Consider the following 16,760-nt stretch of genomic DNA (forward strand, 5'->3'; position numbering starts at 1 on the left):
AGCCTCAGTGATGGCCTGCCCAGTGCCAAGCATGGGCTCAGTGCTCCCAATATCCTTGAATCCGCACAGTCACCCTGGCAGGGACTATTCCTGCCCCACTGTGCAGACGTGGGGCCCAAGTCTCAAAGAGGTGCTGTTTGAATTCCCACAGCTACAAAGCAGCAGAGCCGAGATCCAAACTCAGTTGTCTGTATGGAATTTTATCTCAACCTTACACTGGCTCCTTCTGAGCCAGGGGAAACCAAAATCGTATGTCTCTAAAACCTAAGTGAGGAGCTCAAATGCTGTAGGTTGTTTCCAAACCCTGGGGTCCATTCAATCCTCTTCCAGGCCTTAGCAGGAGGGCGGGCAGCCCCCGAGGCGGCCCCAGGACACACTCACAAAGACAAGAATACTGAACACCGGAAGGACTCATTATTACCCAGAAATCTTTATTACAAAAATATTTTGCAAGCCAAAAAGTTTAAGTTGCAACTATATACAAAATGGGGCCTGTTTCCTTCCCAGCAGTCTTAAAATAAACTCCTGAAACCATGCTCCTTCCGCAGGGCTGGTTTGACCTCTTCCTTTTCCTGGGGTTCAATACACAAGGTATGTGGAATCTCCAGGTTGCCAGGCTAAAGCTAAAGCTATACATCTTCCTTGGCCTTATTCCCTTATTTCCCCCTCCAAGAATTAAAATAAAATAAAATGAAAATGGCACCAAGAAAAAACATTCTTTTAAAATACTGAATGTGTGTGTGTGCATGCGTGTGCACACGTATGTGCTATCTCTGGGTAGAAGAGAGGGAGATGAAGGTTTACAAGCCAATCTTTTGGAATTTGGAACTAGCCCGAGCCAGGTGGCTGGGCCACTGTGGCTCCCAGATGCCACATGGGAGCTCTGGCCAAAGCTGTCCACATGGTCTATTGGCTCAGCTAATTCCTGGATGTCATCATTGAAATCACCAAGTGACTAGGCCCCAGAGAGCTGGGTCTGTGCTGAGCTCCTGCAGTTCCACCTGTAGGACCTCCAGGAATGGGCAGGATGGCTCAGCTTCTCACTTTTACAGCCTGAGCCAGAAATCCCTTGGGCATCCCAAGGCCAGGAGTCATGAACATTAACATCTCAACTCTTAAGAGTTATAGTGAAGGCTGAATACTGGGTCACCCCTCTGGCCAACCTTCTGGGTCAGAGTGGGAATCAGCCTGAGCTTCACAGCTGTACCACCCCCCTGGCTGTCTTCAATTTATTCCAGTTTGATCCCAGTAGGATTTGAGCGCAGAAATGGAAGATTTCTTCTTCAAGGATCAGCTCGGAAAGCCAGGATGGGGGCGGACACTAAAGGGGTAGGATAGACGGCCAGGGCCACTACCCCTACCCTTTACTATGTGTTCCTAAAGTGCTTATGAGAAGTGGTGGGGAGGGGTGTCATCTTCACTATCCCCACTTTATGGATGAGCAGACTGAGGCGTTAGGTCTCCACAAGACTGCACTGTCAAGAAGCAGCCCTCACAGCAGGCTGGACTTACCACGGCGGGGTCACAGAAGGCTGCACTACCAGCTGCGTGGCTCGGCTGAGAACTTGGCCAAGTCAGTCCCAGTCAGAAGGCTAAGTGTCTCCAGGGAACAGCTGACCTGATCCTTCTTGCCCGTTCTTGGGGTTCTGGGACTTGGAGGAACTCAGTCTTTGCTGTAAGAAAATCCCTCCAGGACAACAAACTGTTAAACCTCAGACTTCACAAGACCCAACCATGGACTTCAACACATGACAGACAGCCAAGATCACGTTGCTGTTGTTTTAAGAAAAAAACAAAACAAAACACCACAGATCAAGTTTTCTAACACCTCAGTTTCAAGATTGCACGTTTTACATTTCTCAGTAATTTACAGGCGTCCACAGCGAGATGTTGCTTAGTGCTAGCTGGAGGGGCAAGCTCAGGTCTAGAAGGGAGAGATGGGTCTGGGTGGAGCAACGCAGTTGGGCCCCAGGGAGTCTTGGAGAGACCCAAGGAAGCGGAGGGTTTTGTCTCCAGTCCTTTGGGAGGGGTCCTCTCCTCCTCCAGGACTCATGGCTCTTTAGCCTAGGGATGGGGGAGGCCAGGACCGTTGGCAGCAACCTCACCAAGTCTGGATATGGGTTCCAGAGTTTTTTTTCCAGCTTTTCCATGGAAGGGGCAGTTTGATCTAAACGGGAAATCTTCCCCCCTTAAGCCCCAGTTGGGTGGTGGTGGTGGTGGTGGTGGTCAGGGGGCCACCCTGGAAGCTCAGGCTTCGGAGCATGGGGGAGGCAGTCAAGGGTCTTCGAGACCCACGTGGTGATGGACGGAGGCACAAGAGTTCTTGGACCCCAGGCAGTTCTGGCCACTTCCCAGGTCGGTTCCCTGGCGGGTTTGGCACCATCAGCCTCCAGGTGTGTGGCAATGTGGGGGGAGGGGGCCGTGGCTGCCCAGGAAGTGCTGGAGAGCCAAGGAGGGGTGGGGAGAGAAGAGCCACCCTGGCCCCTGGGTCCCAGAGCCTGCACTGCTCCAGCCCTCTGGGAACTGGGTTGGCTGTGCTCATCACGGCGGCTCCCTGTGGGACAAGAAAGCACGTGGAGATGGGTGCTAGAGCAAACCACGGTCCCATTCACTTCCTCGGGACCTGGACACTGGCATACTCTGAGAAGGATGGCTCGGGCTTGGGGGCCGGCTGCTTGGGGGTTCGGTTGAGGTGGACCATGTCCAGGTCAGCGTAGGTGAGGGTGTCCTCCGATGCGGGCTGCGGGCTGGTCTGAATGCTGGCATACTCTGTGTGGTTGTTGGGCTCCGCGGCCCGGGGAGCAGGCTTCTTCCCCTTGGGCAGGTTCAGGTCTGCATATGTGATATCATTTGTGTCCTGGATTTCAAATACCCAAAGAGAGAGTCATGAGAAGGTCACTCTAGAGGCCTTGGCCCACTCAAACTAAATACCAAGTCTGGATGCTTCTGTGTCCTCTCGGCCAACACTGGCTCAGCCATAAGTCACGTTCCCCTCATCTCTTGCCAACGTTACTTGCCTCCAGCCTTGCCCTTTCCCATCTGCCCTCCTCCTCACCCTGCCTGAAGGGTCTTTCTGACCCACGCAGTGTGGTCCCCTCACAACCCTGCCTCAGTGTCACCTCCTCCCGCTCCTGCCTCCTCCCAGCCTGAACCACCTGCAGTCTTTGCCCATTTCTCATGTTCCTCCCTCTGCCGAGGGTGTCTGTCCTGCTTCTCCTTGTAACAAATCCCAATCCACCCTGTAAATTTCAGATGAAGCATGGCTCATCCTAAGACCCTTCCTGGCCCTCCCCGCTCCTGGCAGGGCCCAGGTTCCTTCTTTGTGCTTCCTCAGCCCATGTTTGTTTTCCATCACAGGACCCACCACCCAGGACTGTGTCTGTTTGGAGGCCTGAGTAGGTGCTGATGGTGATGTGTGTGGGGACATTCATTAATATATGCATTTATTCCACAAATATTCACTGGGCATTTGTTATGATTCAGAAACCAAGGCTGGCACAGAAGAAGTCTGATTCATACTGAATGAATAGGATGGCAATAATTTCAACTTCACTCAGGACAAAGCTGGAGACAGGGAGACAGAGAACAGGGGCAGTATAAGAATGAGATTGCCAGTTAGCGAAGCGGGAAACGTTCTGGAGTCAGAAAGCCTGGGTTTGAAACCTGGTTCTAGCTCAGGGATTTTGAGCAATTCACTTAACCTCTCTGGGTCTCAGTTTCTCCACCTGTAAAGAGGGGATGATAACAGTGTCTACTGCCAGGGCTGCTGTGAGAATGGAATGAGATTATCCAGGTAAAGCATTTAGAAAAGAGCCTGGTACATACTGAGCATCTGTCTTCAATAAATGTTCACAATCATTAACCACTTAGCAAACTTGGATACCTCCCATGTGCTAATCCTATCAACCTGCCACTGCCGCCTCAAAATCGCCCATCATGAATGATAAACTTTGCTCCCTCTGTGACTGGCCCCTGCGTGATAGAACAGAATAAAGGTACCACCAACCGGCACACCTCCTAGTTGGTGCACGGTAATGGCCGATTTCAGTTCTCAGGGCTTACAAGCAGCACACAATCACACAGATCACCCATCCACTCTTACCACAACCTACTTGGGAAGGATTATCTATTCCACTTTACAGCTGAAGACACTGAGACCAAGGGAGGTTAAATAAAGTGGACAAAGTTGTCCAGCTGGCAAAGAACCAAAGTGTGTTGGACTCTGCGGCTGTGCTCTTAGCACACAGCTCCTGTCCTGAGCCCTGCGTGCTCTCATTTACTTCTGTCTGGGAAACCCACATTGATAGCATGCAACTCCCTCCCTGGCCAGGGCTAGCACCTGGCACTGGAATCGCAGGCACTCTGCCAGCTGGGCCGTGACTGTCTGGCTGTCCAGTGCGCGGCACATAGTGGGTGCCCGGTAAGTCTCTGCTGATGTGAATTTCATGCAGGTGTCCATGACCCGTTTTTCCACCATCATTTTGTTCCCCCAGAAGATTCCAGGAGGAAGTCCAGAAGTAGAATGACAGGGGAGAAGGTCTCCCTCTCTCATGACTGGAAACGGTTTTGTTTTTCCTAATTACTACCCGAGCTCATGTCCGGGGCTGCCGGGGGACCCCATGGGTCACAAGGGCAGGGCCAAGGCATTTTGGTCTACAAATGCTGTGCCTTTCACCAGCCCGACAACAGATTACATCTAAAAAGATGACAACTGCCTTGGAAATGTCAAGGACAGCTGGCGCACTCTCGTTCCGGGTTCAGGGCAGGACCTGTCTTGTTACAAGATGCTGAGGAGCCCTCTGCCTTCAAGGTCTGACAGCGTCAGCCAGTGATAAGCAGGGCTAGGTTTCTCAGAAACCATGTTGCCTGCAAAATCATCTCAGCAATGTTGACCAGAAACCTCCAGCTTGAGCGAGTGTGCCCTTGCATGAGGTAATTAATGACATGGGGTCTTTCCATCAGCAAAGGCGGGAGAGGCCCTGGCAGGCTGGGCTGTGCAGTTACAGCATAGAAAAGCCTGGCTGTGAGGAGGAGTGGGCAGTGAGTTGGGAGTGGCGCACCTGGTAGAGGGACGGGCCTGGGCAAATGCACAGAGGTGGGAAGGCACAATCCACACGAAGGGAGCTACAGCCTGACTCCAGGGCACCATTTTCATAGGACAGATTGTGAATGGTGCCCCTGGGGAGTTGTGCAATGGGTAGCACTGAGTCAGGAGGCTGCAACAGCCACTGTTGGCTGCAGCAGAGAGAAGGAATATGCATAGGACATGGGGAAAGCTAGGAATGTAAGATCCTCCACCCTCCACCCCACAGGGAGTCTTAATTTAGAACCAGATCTGCAATTCCGGTTGATGTGAAGCAACCACGCCATGGAGTTTCCCAGGAAGGGCATCTCACCAAGGATTGTACCTGGGTTATTTCTCTGGCATTCTTCTCAGGCTCATGCAACCTAAAAAGGAAAGAGACACACAGATAAAAATACCCTCACTATCTAAAGTGCTCATGCAAATTGATACGAATAACATTTAGGCTCCACTTTCTATATGGGTTGAGGACGTGGATGAAGGACTCATAACAGAAATACAACTGCACATCAAATGTTTGGACAAAGGGGTCAATCTCACTAAAAAGGAATTGTAAACAATGCACTATCTTTTTTTTAACCTACTCTATTGGCAAGGATCTTTAAAAATTATAATACTTGGTGCTGGGGAAGCTATGGTGAAATGAACTGGAGCTTGCATACGTCGCTGGTGGGAGAGGCAAACCAGTACAATCCTTTTGGGAAGCAGCTGGCAAAATCAAGAGCTTGGAAGATGTCCTCATCCTTTTGACTCATAATTGCACTTTTTTTGGGGGGAATTCAAAATATAGAAAAAGCTTTCAACACAAAGGCATTTGTCAAGGGCGGGATGGGGGAGGAGGTTTATATCTTAGGGTTCTGCCAATTGGGACTGGTTAGGGAAATTAGGATAAATCCACAGATAAAGATTTAAAAGGTTTATGAGGAGGTTTTTTTTTTAAGTTAAAAATGCTTACATTAAAATGATAAGTGAAAAAGGAAAATTCTCTGTGGGATTATCTCAATTATGAAAAATGTGTGGATAACACTGGAAGGAAACATAGCAAAATGCAAACTGCAGTGGTCTTTGCATGGTATTTTTTTTCTCCTTTTTAGTTTCCCATATTCTCCAAATGTTCTGTATTATAAACATCTATGTATCATCATTAAAGAAAGAAAAGGAAAAGACCAAGATGTCCAAGTTAATCAAAGAAGTTGTTCGTGCACTTGCTTCTATAATTGGAGGCCACGGCTTGACTCACTGGAGGGTCACGGTCAAGGTGATGAGCATACCAGAGCCACTGGCTTGGCAGAAGTTGTGTAAATTCTCAAGCCGGCAACCCCGGGGATGTTAGCATGGATAATGTCAGAAATGAGCAGTGGGGCTTGGCAGCAGGGTTATTAATGGATTTGGCATGAGTGCTTGGCTCCGAAAGCAGTTCTGAGACATGACAAGCCCCACGTGGCCACAGAAACAACCCTCCAGGAGCAGGGCCACGTCCGCTGGGGAAGATCACACAGATCTGTCCCCACCCTACTGGCCTCCAGCCTTCCTGGAGCTCCCCACTGGCTGGTTGGTTCAAGTCCAACTCATCACCCTGCTCAGAGTCCCACGTGGCCTGGCGTACTGCCTCCAGGCTAATTCACTGCCCTGTCCTCATGTACCCACTCATCTACCCACCGAATATTTCAGGGGGGGTGCATTTGATGTTATGTACTTCATGCTTCAATAGCAGCATGAAGGACCCCCTTGATCATTTTTCTTCTTGGCTAACTTTCGTGTCTCCTTCAAGACTCAACTATGGTGTCACCTTGTGATGGCTCTGCTGACAGTGCTGGGCTGGCTGGGCTGCCCCTCCGTGACAATCTCAGATCTCCTGTCTATCTGCATATCTGGTTTCTATTGCTGTCTGCCTGCCTGCCATGCTTCCTCACCACATGTGCTCAAAAACAGTGACTTGGAATGAATGCCAGTCAGGCTACCCCAGGGCCTTTGCATGCTTTACGCTGCTGCCTCTTCATCTGCTTCAATCCTTTTCTTCCTTCAGATGCTATTTTAAACAGTCTTGTCTTGGAGAAATCTTAACTGAACCCCCAAACTCCATTCTCAAAACACTGTGTTCTTCTCTTTCAAAGCAATTTCAGACTACAACCAATTACCCATTTCCCCATATTTGTCTTTCCCCTGGATTTTCCTATTTCAGTGAATAGCTCTACCATTGCTCATCTTGTGCTCAGGCTGGAGAAGTAGGAGTCAGCCCTGATTCTTCTCTCTCTTCCTTTACAGCCCTCATCTAATCCAACCTAGGGCTGCTCGGCTCCACCTCCAAAATATCCATCAAAGCCAGCCACCCCATCCTCTCCACCATCCTAACTCCCCTGATTCCTGAAGAACCTCCTCCTTGATCTCCCCACCTCTATTCCTGCTTCCCTGCCCTCCATTCTCCCTATCTCAAATGCATAAGTGATGTCATGTTACTTTTCTGCTCAGAATGCCCTCTAAAACCACTCCAAGGTGGTCAAGTGACACCAGCTCCAAGTGACTGCTCTAGGCTCCATCCCTCTCCTGCCTCTGCTCCGCTCCAGCTCCTCTGGCCTCCTCTGCGCTCTGTGCATGCATCTGACTGCTGCTGTCTTAGGGTCTTGGCACTGGCTGTTCCCTCTGATTGGTGTAGTCTTGTCCCAGATATTCCCATGGCTGGAGCCTCCTCATCCTTCTAAATGTCACCTTGCAGATAAGCCCTCCCTGCTCGCCCAAGACCCTACCTCCTTGATCTGCTCTATCCCTTACCTGGCTTCATTGTATTTAGTCAGCAGCAGCTGCTCCACATCCTTTAACTTTCCAGCTTGTCTGGTAACCTGTCTCCTCAGCGGACCCTCAGTTTCACACAGGGAGGAACTGGGCCAGTCTCATTCACTGCTGAAGCCCCAGCACCAAGAACTGGGCTGGCACATCATCAGCAGTCCATATGTATTTGTTGAATGAATGAATGAGTGAGTGAATGAATGAATGAATCTTTCTCACTGGCTCTTAAGTGCTATGAGACCAGGGGTGGGCCTTTTCTCCTCCCCTTTGCAACTCCCAGCTCAAGGCTTGACACTGAGTTAGGCTCAGTCCAGATGAATAAATGAAAGACTCAGGGAAGCCCTAAATATTCCAAGAATAAATGCAGTGAATGTCTGACAAGTGAATAAATGGCTGATCGAATGAACCCTAGTGCCCAATTAAGGGAGCAGAGAGACACGTTTTTCTCTCGTCTGAGCTGGGGAAGATTACAGACAATGTTCTGTCTGTACATTCCTAACCCAGGGAGTTAGAGAGAGCCAATCCCTCCACCAGCCCTGCAACCTGAAGAACCCTTTGAGCTCAAAGTGGCAGCCTCCCCGCTTGCAGCCTCCCTGAGGTGCTCGGCTGTTACTCACACCAACGTCCTCTGGAAAGTGTCTGATCGCAGCAAGCCAAAGCTGAAGCCGGCTGCGGCATGGGAAACCACCATTAGCACTCACTAGCTATTGCTTTGGTTTAGAGAGATGAAAGGGAGCAAGTGATCTCATGGCTCCCTTGGTAGGCTCACGCTGGAAAAATAAAAAACAGGCAGAAAACGGTTGGTTTCTCTGGGGAAGAAGAAATAGACAGCAAGAAGCATGGGAACAGTCATGAAGGCACTAGCTTTCGTGCAAGAGATGTCAAGGCTGAAGTCATCATTCTGGTGCTTCCTAGTCGCAGGACCTCGGGATGGTCATGACTTCTCTGGGACTCAGTTTCCTCAACCATAGAATAGGGAACAATAAGAACCTGATAGAACAGGGGTTCTCAAAGTGTGGCTTGGGAAGAACAGCATCAGTACCACCTGAGAACTTGTGGAAACAGAGATTCTCCATCAGGGACTTTGAAGGTGGAGCCCAGTAAGCTGTGTTTTAACAAGTCTTTTGGGGATTCTGTAACACACTCAAGTTTGAAAACCACTGTTCTATAAAATTGGGATAGTGATAAATCATAGGGTTTCTGCAAGAATTAAAGTCACAATTGGGCTAATATACATAAAAGCATAGACAGTGCCAGGAGCACAATAAGTGCTCAATAAATGGTAGCTGCTAATGATGCCATTATTATTGACAATGTCCTATTCTTCCAGAAACTCATTGTCTAATTGGGGAGGTAAGACAAGTAAAAAATAATGACAACAGGGCGGGGTGCAGGGGCCCACGCCTGTAATTCCAGCACTTTGGAAGGCCGAGGTGGGTGGATCACCTGAGGTCAGGAGTTCAAGATCAGCCTGACCAACAAGGAGAAATCCCGTCTCTATTAAAAATACAAAATTAGCTGGGTGTGTCGGTGCATGCCTATAATCCCAGCTACTCAGGAGGCTGAGGCAGGAGAATCATCTGAACCCAGGAAGCAGAGGTTGCAGTGAGCCGAGATTGTACCATTGCACTCCAGCCTGGGCAACAAGAGCAAAACTCTGTCTCAAAAAATAAATAAATAAATAAAATAAAATAATAATAACAACAAAAACAAAAAAGAGAGATCCTTCTAGATGGGGCTGTGTAGTCACTGGGAAGCAGTATTTTAGGGATTCAGAGAAGGCAGAGTGGGAAGTGCTACAGTGGTTTAGGATGGCATTCATTCACTCATTCATTCATCCACTCACTCTTTCATCCATTCATTCATTCACTCACTCACTCATCCATTCATTCACTCATTCATTCATTCATTTGTTCATTTGTTCATTCAATAAACCTTTACTAAGCACCTATCCCATTCCAGGCATGGTGCCAAGTTTAGCAGTTATTTGCAGTGAACCTCAGGGACATGAGCCCTGGCTTCAAGGAGTGGGTTATGAAATGGGACAGGTGCAGAGACACCTTGAACACACCGGAGTGTCCATTCTGGGGCACCAGGAGGGTTCACAGGAAGCCCCCCAACTCTGGAGGATGTCATGCCCTTGCTGACCTCAGGAGGAGCAGGAGGTGACCAGGTGACAGGAGGGGTTCCACTCTAGCTACCATATTGCATAACTCCAGGAGGTGACATTCACAGAGCCCACTGTGCCTGCTACCCCTGGAGCTGGGGGACCCTGGGTAGTGCATGAGCAGGGGCAGGGAGCACACCTCAGCAGACAGGGCAGTGTGCAAGGGGGAGGAGGAGAGTGAGGGCCCAGCCTGTGGGGGAGGGGAGGAGCACAGTGTGGTTGAGCCGTGAAATGTGAGAACAGGGGGTAGAAGGAAGTGAAACTGTTCAAGGCAACTGGACCACAAGGGGCCCAGGAGCCTCAGGGAGGCATCTGGACTTTATATGCAGGGACAGGGAGAGCCACTGAAGGTTTTTTTTGGCAAATGATAGAGATGAGTCTTGCCCTTGAAAGAGTGTCCTAGGTGTGGGAGTGTGACAGGCATAAGCATGACAATAGGAAAACACATGTGCCCGGAAGGCAGTGGAGAGCCTAGTTTTGCTGGAGAGGTGGCTCTGCTTGTTCGGGGTAGGAGAAGGCCAGAAGGTTGGGCAGGGCTCAGACCAGGAGGGCCCCTGTGGAGATCAGAGCAAGAGGCAAGGCTTTATCCCAAGAGTACCTTGGACTCACACTGCTGGGCAGGAGCGGGGCACCCGATGCTTCCCAGAGCCTTCTCTGGCAGAAGAGCTGCTCCTGCTATACGCAACTGCTTTGCCTGGTATTTGCCCCATCACTCCACCCATCACCTGCACCCCCCAACCCAAGATACAGCACTCTATTGCCCCTAACCTTGAGGTGGTCCTTAACCCTACAGTCAATCCATCAGCAAGTCCTCCTGGGTCTACCTTCAAAATATATCTAGAATCTGAGCATTTCTCAGCCTATCCCACCACTTTGGTCCAGTTCACCATCTTTTCCTGCCTGGACCAGGACCGCTACAGTCACCTACACACCCTCACCTCCTGTAGCATGGCCTCCACATGTAGCCAGGTGACACTCTTAAAACAAAAGTCAGATCATGTCCATCCTGTGGTTCTTCATCCCACTGGGGATAAAATCCCGAGTCCTTCTAACACCCACAGGCCCCATTCCAGATCATCATTTCCTATTCTGGAATTCTGGAACCCAGAAAGCTCTAAACAATCAAAAGACTGGCACTATGCAGTTGCTGGCAAAACCTGGTCTGAACCAACACAAAGCTATTTATAGCTTTATTTATCACCCTTAGCACGGATGTCTACATGGTTCTATGCAGATAGGTTCACATGGCAGATTACGGTGTGCTGCCTCTGCTCTGCTGGGGATGAAGATCAGAGGCCTTCCAAAAAGCCGATAAAGGCTTTTCACAAAATGGTTCATAACAGCTCTTGCTACAGGGGCATCTGCGAAGGACAACAAGATGCCGAGGACCTGCGTCTTCCTGACCTCATCTTCTTCCTCTCCTTCCCTCTGGCCTAGCACACAGGCCTCCTCTCTGGCCCAGCATGCTCCTCTCCATCGTAGCTCACTAGTTTCAGGCACCCGCTTGCATCCCCTTTTCAGAGGCAGTCCCTTCCTCTGCCTAAGACAGCCCCCCACCATTCACCTCCATCCCCTTGCAGGGTAGGAGTTGTCGCCACCTGATATGACACCATGAATCACTTTATTTCTGCGTTTATGCCTGTTTCTCTCGCTGGCGTCTGAGCCCCATGAAAGCCTGGGCTGATTCTGGTTTACTGCTATATCACCAGCTGGTCCTGAGCAGGGCTGGCACACAGTAGGGACTCAAGTCACTAAATATGTGAATCAACAAACTAAAGTGCCATCGGTGACGTAACGTCACCGCCTGAGCCTCTGACCAGGCTGTGAGCTTGCAGAGGGCACAGATTCTATCCGACTCATCCCAGCATTCCAGGGCCTCAGCACGCCAAGGTACTCAATAAATATTTACTAAACAAAGGAAAGAGTAAAGTATACAACTTGGATCTGGGAGGATGCATCCGGTGGCGTGTGCAGGATGTCTGTGAGGACAGAAAGCCCGGGAGGTCTCTCCCCCAGTCCACGTGGAATTAGACAAGGGTCTCCTTGTCTGGGGAGAGCAGGCAAGAAATCAGCGCCTCTGTGCACCAAAAAAAAAAAAAAAAAACCCCTCATTTGGGACAATAATTAAAAACAGCATGACCCAGTGCAAGGAGATTACAGAGGAGAGAAAGAGACATGTTGACCAACACATCGGTGAGGTCAGTGGACATGGATTATGCTTTATAGTCTGGGGGGCTGTGAAACAACCAAATAATAACTGCAAGAGGATCTGGACCAATGATGCACTTACCTTGTAGAGGAAGTGGAGCCCTGGGCTGAAAGACAAAAGAAACAAAAGCCCGTTGTTTAACTAGAAGCACACTTTTCTTATGTAACTATTTTCTGGGGAAAAGGTTTGCCTCCAGGGACATGGAGAGGAAATACTGTAATCACATCCTTGGAACCACAGGAGACCCCCGTGCCCACCCAGTGGGCATCCTCTTCCACCAAGGAAGCCTGTGAGGGAGTAAGCTAGATGGTCCTGCTTTTCCACTTGCAGAAGCTGCCAGGGGTCCAAAAGCAGTCTTCAGCCTGGGAGGGGACAACCGCCCTACCTCTGTCTGAGTCTCACCTCCGTTCAACCACAAACCTCAGTGGAGACCCTCCAGTAAGCCTAGTCCCATTCAGAGCCCTTCGTGGCTTGAAAACAGATTCTAGCAGGGCTGCAAATCGGGGATCAAGTGTGAACCCCGGGTCTGCTACCATTCACTCACTGTGTGACCCTGGGTGGGTCACTTCCTCTCTCTGAGCTTCTATAACTTGCAGGGTTGGGCTGAGCATCCATTTATTTACATGCCACCACTTTCCAAAAAAAGGATCTTGGAAGGAAAGAAAGTGTCCATCTGGTTTAGAGGTTTTAAACCTGTGATATGGCGTAACCCACAGAGAAGCCTCCAGGGTTCAGCAGCCATTTGACTCCCATTTTGCTGTAAAATTGTAATTAAAAGCAACATGCACACCAAAATGCACTCTGCACCGCACTTGAATAGGCTGGAGGCTGCCACAGTGGAAGAATTCTTGCTGCTGGGTTAACGCTTGGTGCCTGGGCAAGTCCTGGATCTTCAGGTGAGGAGTACCTCAGTTGGAAGCTCTGTTCAGCACCGAACGTCTGAGTGGAGGCTGACAGGTTGCAAAGTGCTGGACACAAGTTATCTCTGGGAATCCAGTGACAGGACACCAGTCACCCCCCTTTTACACCAGAGACTAGGTGACTCCTCAGGGTCACACAGCTGGGAAGTGGTTGAGTTGAAATCAGGACACTTCACTGTGGGCATTGAGAGGCTGGGCAGACCCCTCCAGGGCCTAATGAGGGACAAGGGGGGTCTAGTTATGGCGGAGGGAGGTAGCGTGCAGGGTGGTCCTAGACGTGGTCCTTGGGTTTAAATTCTGGACCCACCACCTCCTGGCTGTGAGGCCCTGAACTAGTTTTATAACTTTCCCATGCCTCAGTCTCCTTATCTGTAAAGTGGGGTTAGTAATGTCACCCATGAGGTCTGTGGTGAAGACTGACTGTTACTACAGGGAAAGCCCTGTGAGCAGTGCCTGGCACATTGGAATTGCTGGGGGATACTAGCCGTCCCTGTCACTGGAGCCTGTGTTTGAGAGCTACGCTCTGCACACAGACCCAACACTTGGGCTGGGTGCCCTTTACCAGAGCTGCAGCTCTGCAAACTCCATTCCTCCTCTGCAACACCTAAGCCCACAGTAATGAGTTCACACATGTCAGGAGCCTGGCAAGCTGCCTGGGGCTGAGACTCAGAAAGGATAGCCAGGATTTCACTATCGGCCGCTACGAATGCTTCATCCCATGGGATGGGTTGTCACCTTTGGTGGGGAAGGGACCTGCTTCGCCACCCAAGGAGGAGTCCTCCCTGTGTGGGGCTCTCCAGGAACTCTAGGGAACCCATTGGGTAGGTGTCTTGGTGGGACATCTTGCAGATTCTGGAAGAGCAGGGCCTGACTCCAACCCTCCCAGACAGGAGCATGAGGCTTGGCCAGTATCTCAGAGCCAGCCCAGGAGGGAGGGAAACCTGGGAGGTAGAGGTGAAAGAGCTCCCGAAGGGATGTGTGATTAGTATACAGTGTGCCCATCCAAGCTCAGCTGTGCCAGGCCACAGAAAGGCAGCTCAGGACAGCACTTGTCCCTTTGGAGGTGGTGGGTCACAACCAGCATTTTAAACAGAAACAAGAATATGACAAAAAAGAAAGTATCAGTTTTAATTTTATATACAAAGGGTGTGTGTATATGTTGGGTTGAGATGTGAAATGTATTTCTATCTCTGGTAAAAAAAAAAGGTTGCAGAAATACCAGCTTAAAATTGTCTTCTACAAGAGTGGGAAAAAGAACATGTATTTATGGCGATCCTAGAATGTGTCAGACCCGTTATTTCACATGGGCTTATTTGGATCTTGTAACTTCTCCAAGACAGGCATTGCTAAACCCATTTTACAGATGGGGAAACTGAGGCTTCTAGCGGCCAAATTGCTTAGAGGATATAACCAGGGTCTGGAACCCTGGTTTGTCTGACTTCAAAGTCAGAGGCCCTGCCACAGCAACAACCAACCCTCCCAACAACCAACACACACACACAGACACAAGACACACATAACACATGCACACGAACAAGGGGAAGCTGTGCCCTGGGTTTGACCCTGTGCCCTCCTGCTGTGCAGTCAAGACTATGCACCTTGCTTTGTGAGGGGGCTTTCTAGGGAGGTGGCTCATAGTTCCGGGCTCACATACAATATGGGTAATACTCAGGGCTAACATTTATTGAGCACTTGTGTGCCAGGTTACTTCCCTAACAGTTTCCATGCAATCACTTGTTAAGTCTTCCCAATCAAATGGTGGCGCTTTTATCTCCATTCTCTCTGGCCTCCTGTCCAGGGGCTGGTCATGTAACTTAGATTTGTACCAGGAAAGCAGAAGTCTGCCGGGAGGCTCCTGGGAAAGACAATGTCCTCCCTGAGACAGGTAAGAAGAGTCCCTGCCTCCCCTCTTCCCAGGTTGGCAGCTCCCTTGCTCAGTAGTGGCCCCTTGAGGACATGGGGCCTGGGGCAGTGATGAGCATCTTGTAACCATGAGGAAGAAGCCAGACTCTAATGTGGTGAGGCCACTGCCCTGCCCCCAGCACCACTACCTCTGGACTTCTTGCTACTGGCAGAAGATGATGTCCTTAACCCAAAACACCTAATGGTGTCTCCTTCTGAGGACAGTCCAGGGACAAACCCTTAGGGAGGAAGAGGGGAATGCACCCACCTTTCTTCTGTCTGATTCGGACGAGGTAGAGGGCTGCCATCAGTAGGGCCACCAGCAAGGTGCACACCACGCCCACCACAATATAGATGTTCCGTTCATTAGTTCCAGTATTCTCTAGGGACCACATGGAATAGAGGCTTCACGTATGCAGATTAAAAACAGAGAAAACCAAACCCACCACAGCATTTCACCACTAAGCAGGTATCATTAGCTGAGAACATCTGGCTGGGCCTTCTCAGATGTCTCGAATCACATGGGCACACTCACGGGTCTGTACACACTTGCCCACGAGGCTCATCCATGAACAGCACAAAAACCATGCTGAGGTGCCAGGGGGGAATATATTTGCCGCTGACAGCTACACAAGAACCCCTGCTGCAGGATACAGGCAGAAATCTCACTCCTGAGGAACAGAAACGTTCCTTCTCATCTGGAGTGAACCACAGAGCGGTCACGAGGGTACCCCAAATCCACTGGAAACTGAATCAGCAGCTGGAAGAAGGGGCAGTGTGGCTACCAGGGTCTGCACAGCTCAGGGGCTCACCACTGATCTGTGCCCGGCACCTGGGCCATCACATTGGGCTCAGGAGTTAGCACAGGGGCTCTCAAGCAGGGCTCTTGAAATGACAATGGAGGCTTGGCTGCCCAGGGCACAGGTAAGGGGGTCGTAGACTAGAACACAGTGGTTCATCAGGAGCAGGGCTCTAAGCCACAGAAAAGTGCTTTCAAATCAATGCCACTAAGTAGCTGTGTGACCCTGGGCAAGTCAGTTAAACCGCCCTCCAAACCCTGGCTGCTGCTTCTGTTACTGGGGCCGACGGTCATCTCTACCTCATTGGCTAAGTAAGGATTATATAACCAACCAACTAACCAACCAACCAACCAACCAACGAACCAACCAACCAGCTAACCAACTAACTCTTTCATCCTGTTTCACTCAAAAAGCATTTATTGAGTGCCTACTGTGACCAGGCCCTGAAGCTACAATGCAGAGCAAGATCATCATGGCCCCTGCCACCTGAGACTCAGAGCTGAGGGGTCATGAAGCTCATCCCCTTCAACACAGCTACGAGCAAGTGGAGGCCCAGAGAGGCACTGACTCGTCCAAGGTCACACAGCAAGTCTCCGACACAGCTGGCATGGAAAGCCACACATCTTGTCTCCCGATGCCCTATAGATCCTAGGAAAACCTGGCACTGGCCGATGCCCTACACATCCCATGAAAACCCAGCATTGGCTGATGCCCTACACATCCTATGAAAACCCAGCATTAGCCGATGCCCTACACGTCCTATCAAAATCCAGCATTAGCCGATGCCCTACACATCCTACGAAAACCCGGCATTGGCTGATGCCCTACACGTCCCATGAAAACCCGGCATTGGCCGATGCCCTACACGTCCTATGAAAACCCGGCATTGGCCGAT

General features: G+C 50.2%; 1 protein-coding gene across 3 annotated transcripts in view; it reads right to left on the reverse strand.

Annotated features, from left to right (window-relative positions):
• Positions 1–1,765: 1,765 nt before the first annotated feature.
• LOC105512773 (tyrosine-protein phosphatase non-receptor type substrate 1) overlaps positions 1,766–16,760 on the reverse strand; it is a 45,456-nt gene continuing 30,461 nt past the window's right edge. For 2 of the 3 annotated variants that reach the window (XM_011943370.1, XM_011943369.1), the window contains 4 exons: positions 15,334–15,447; positions 12,325–12,349; positions 5,397–5,448; positions 2,210–2,857 (listed from right to left, as the gene is read on the reverse strand). In XM_011943370.1, the coding sequence (XP_011798760.1) occupies positions 2,609–2,857; positions 5,397–5,448; positions 12,325–12,349; positions 15,334–15,447 (440 nt within the window). In that variant the 3' untranslated portion in view covers positions 2,210–2,608. Of the gene's footprint in view, positions 2,858–5,396; positions 5,449–12,324; positions 12,350–15,333; positions 15,448–16,760 lie in introns of all 3 variants that reach the window. The other variant, XM_011943371.1, reaches the window with a different exon arrangement.

Source organism: Colobus angolensis, unplaced genomic scaffold, assembly GCF_000951035.1.
Source record: "Colobus angolensis palliatus isolate OR3802 unplaced genomic scaffold, Cang.pa_1.0 Scaffold219, whole genome shotgun sequence".
Classification (NCBI taxonomy): domain Eukaryota; kingdom Metazoa; phylum Chordata; class Mammalia; order Primates; family Cercopithecidae; genus Colobus; species Colobus angolensis.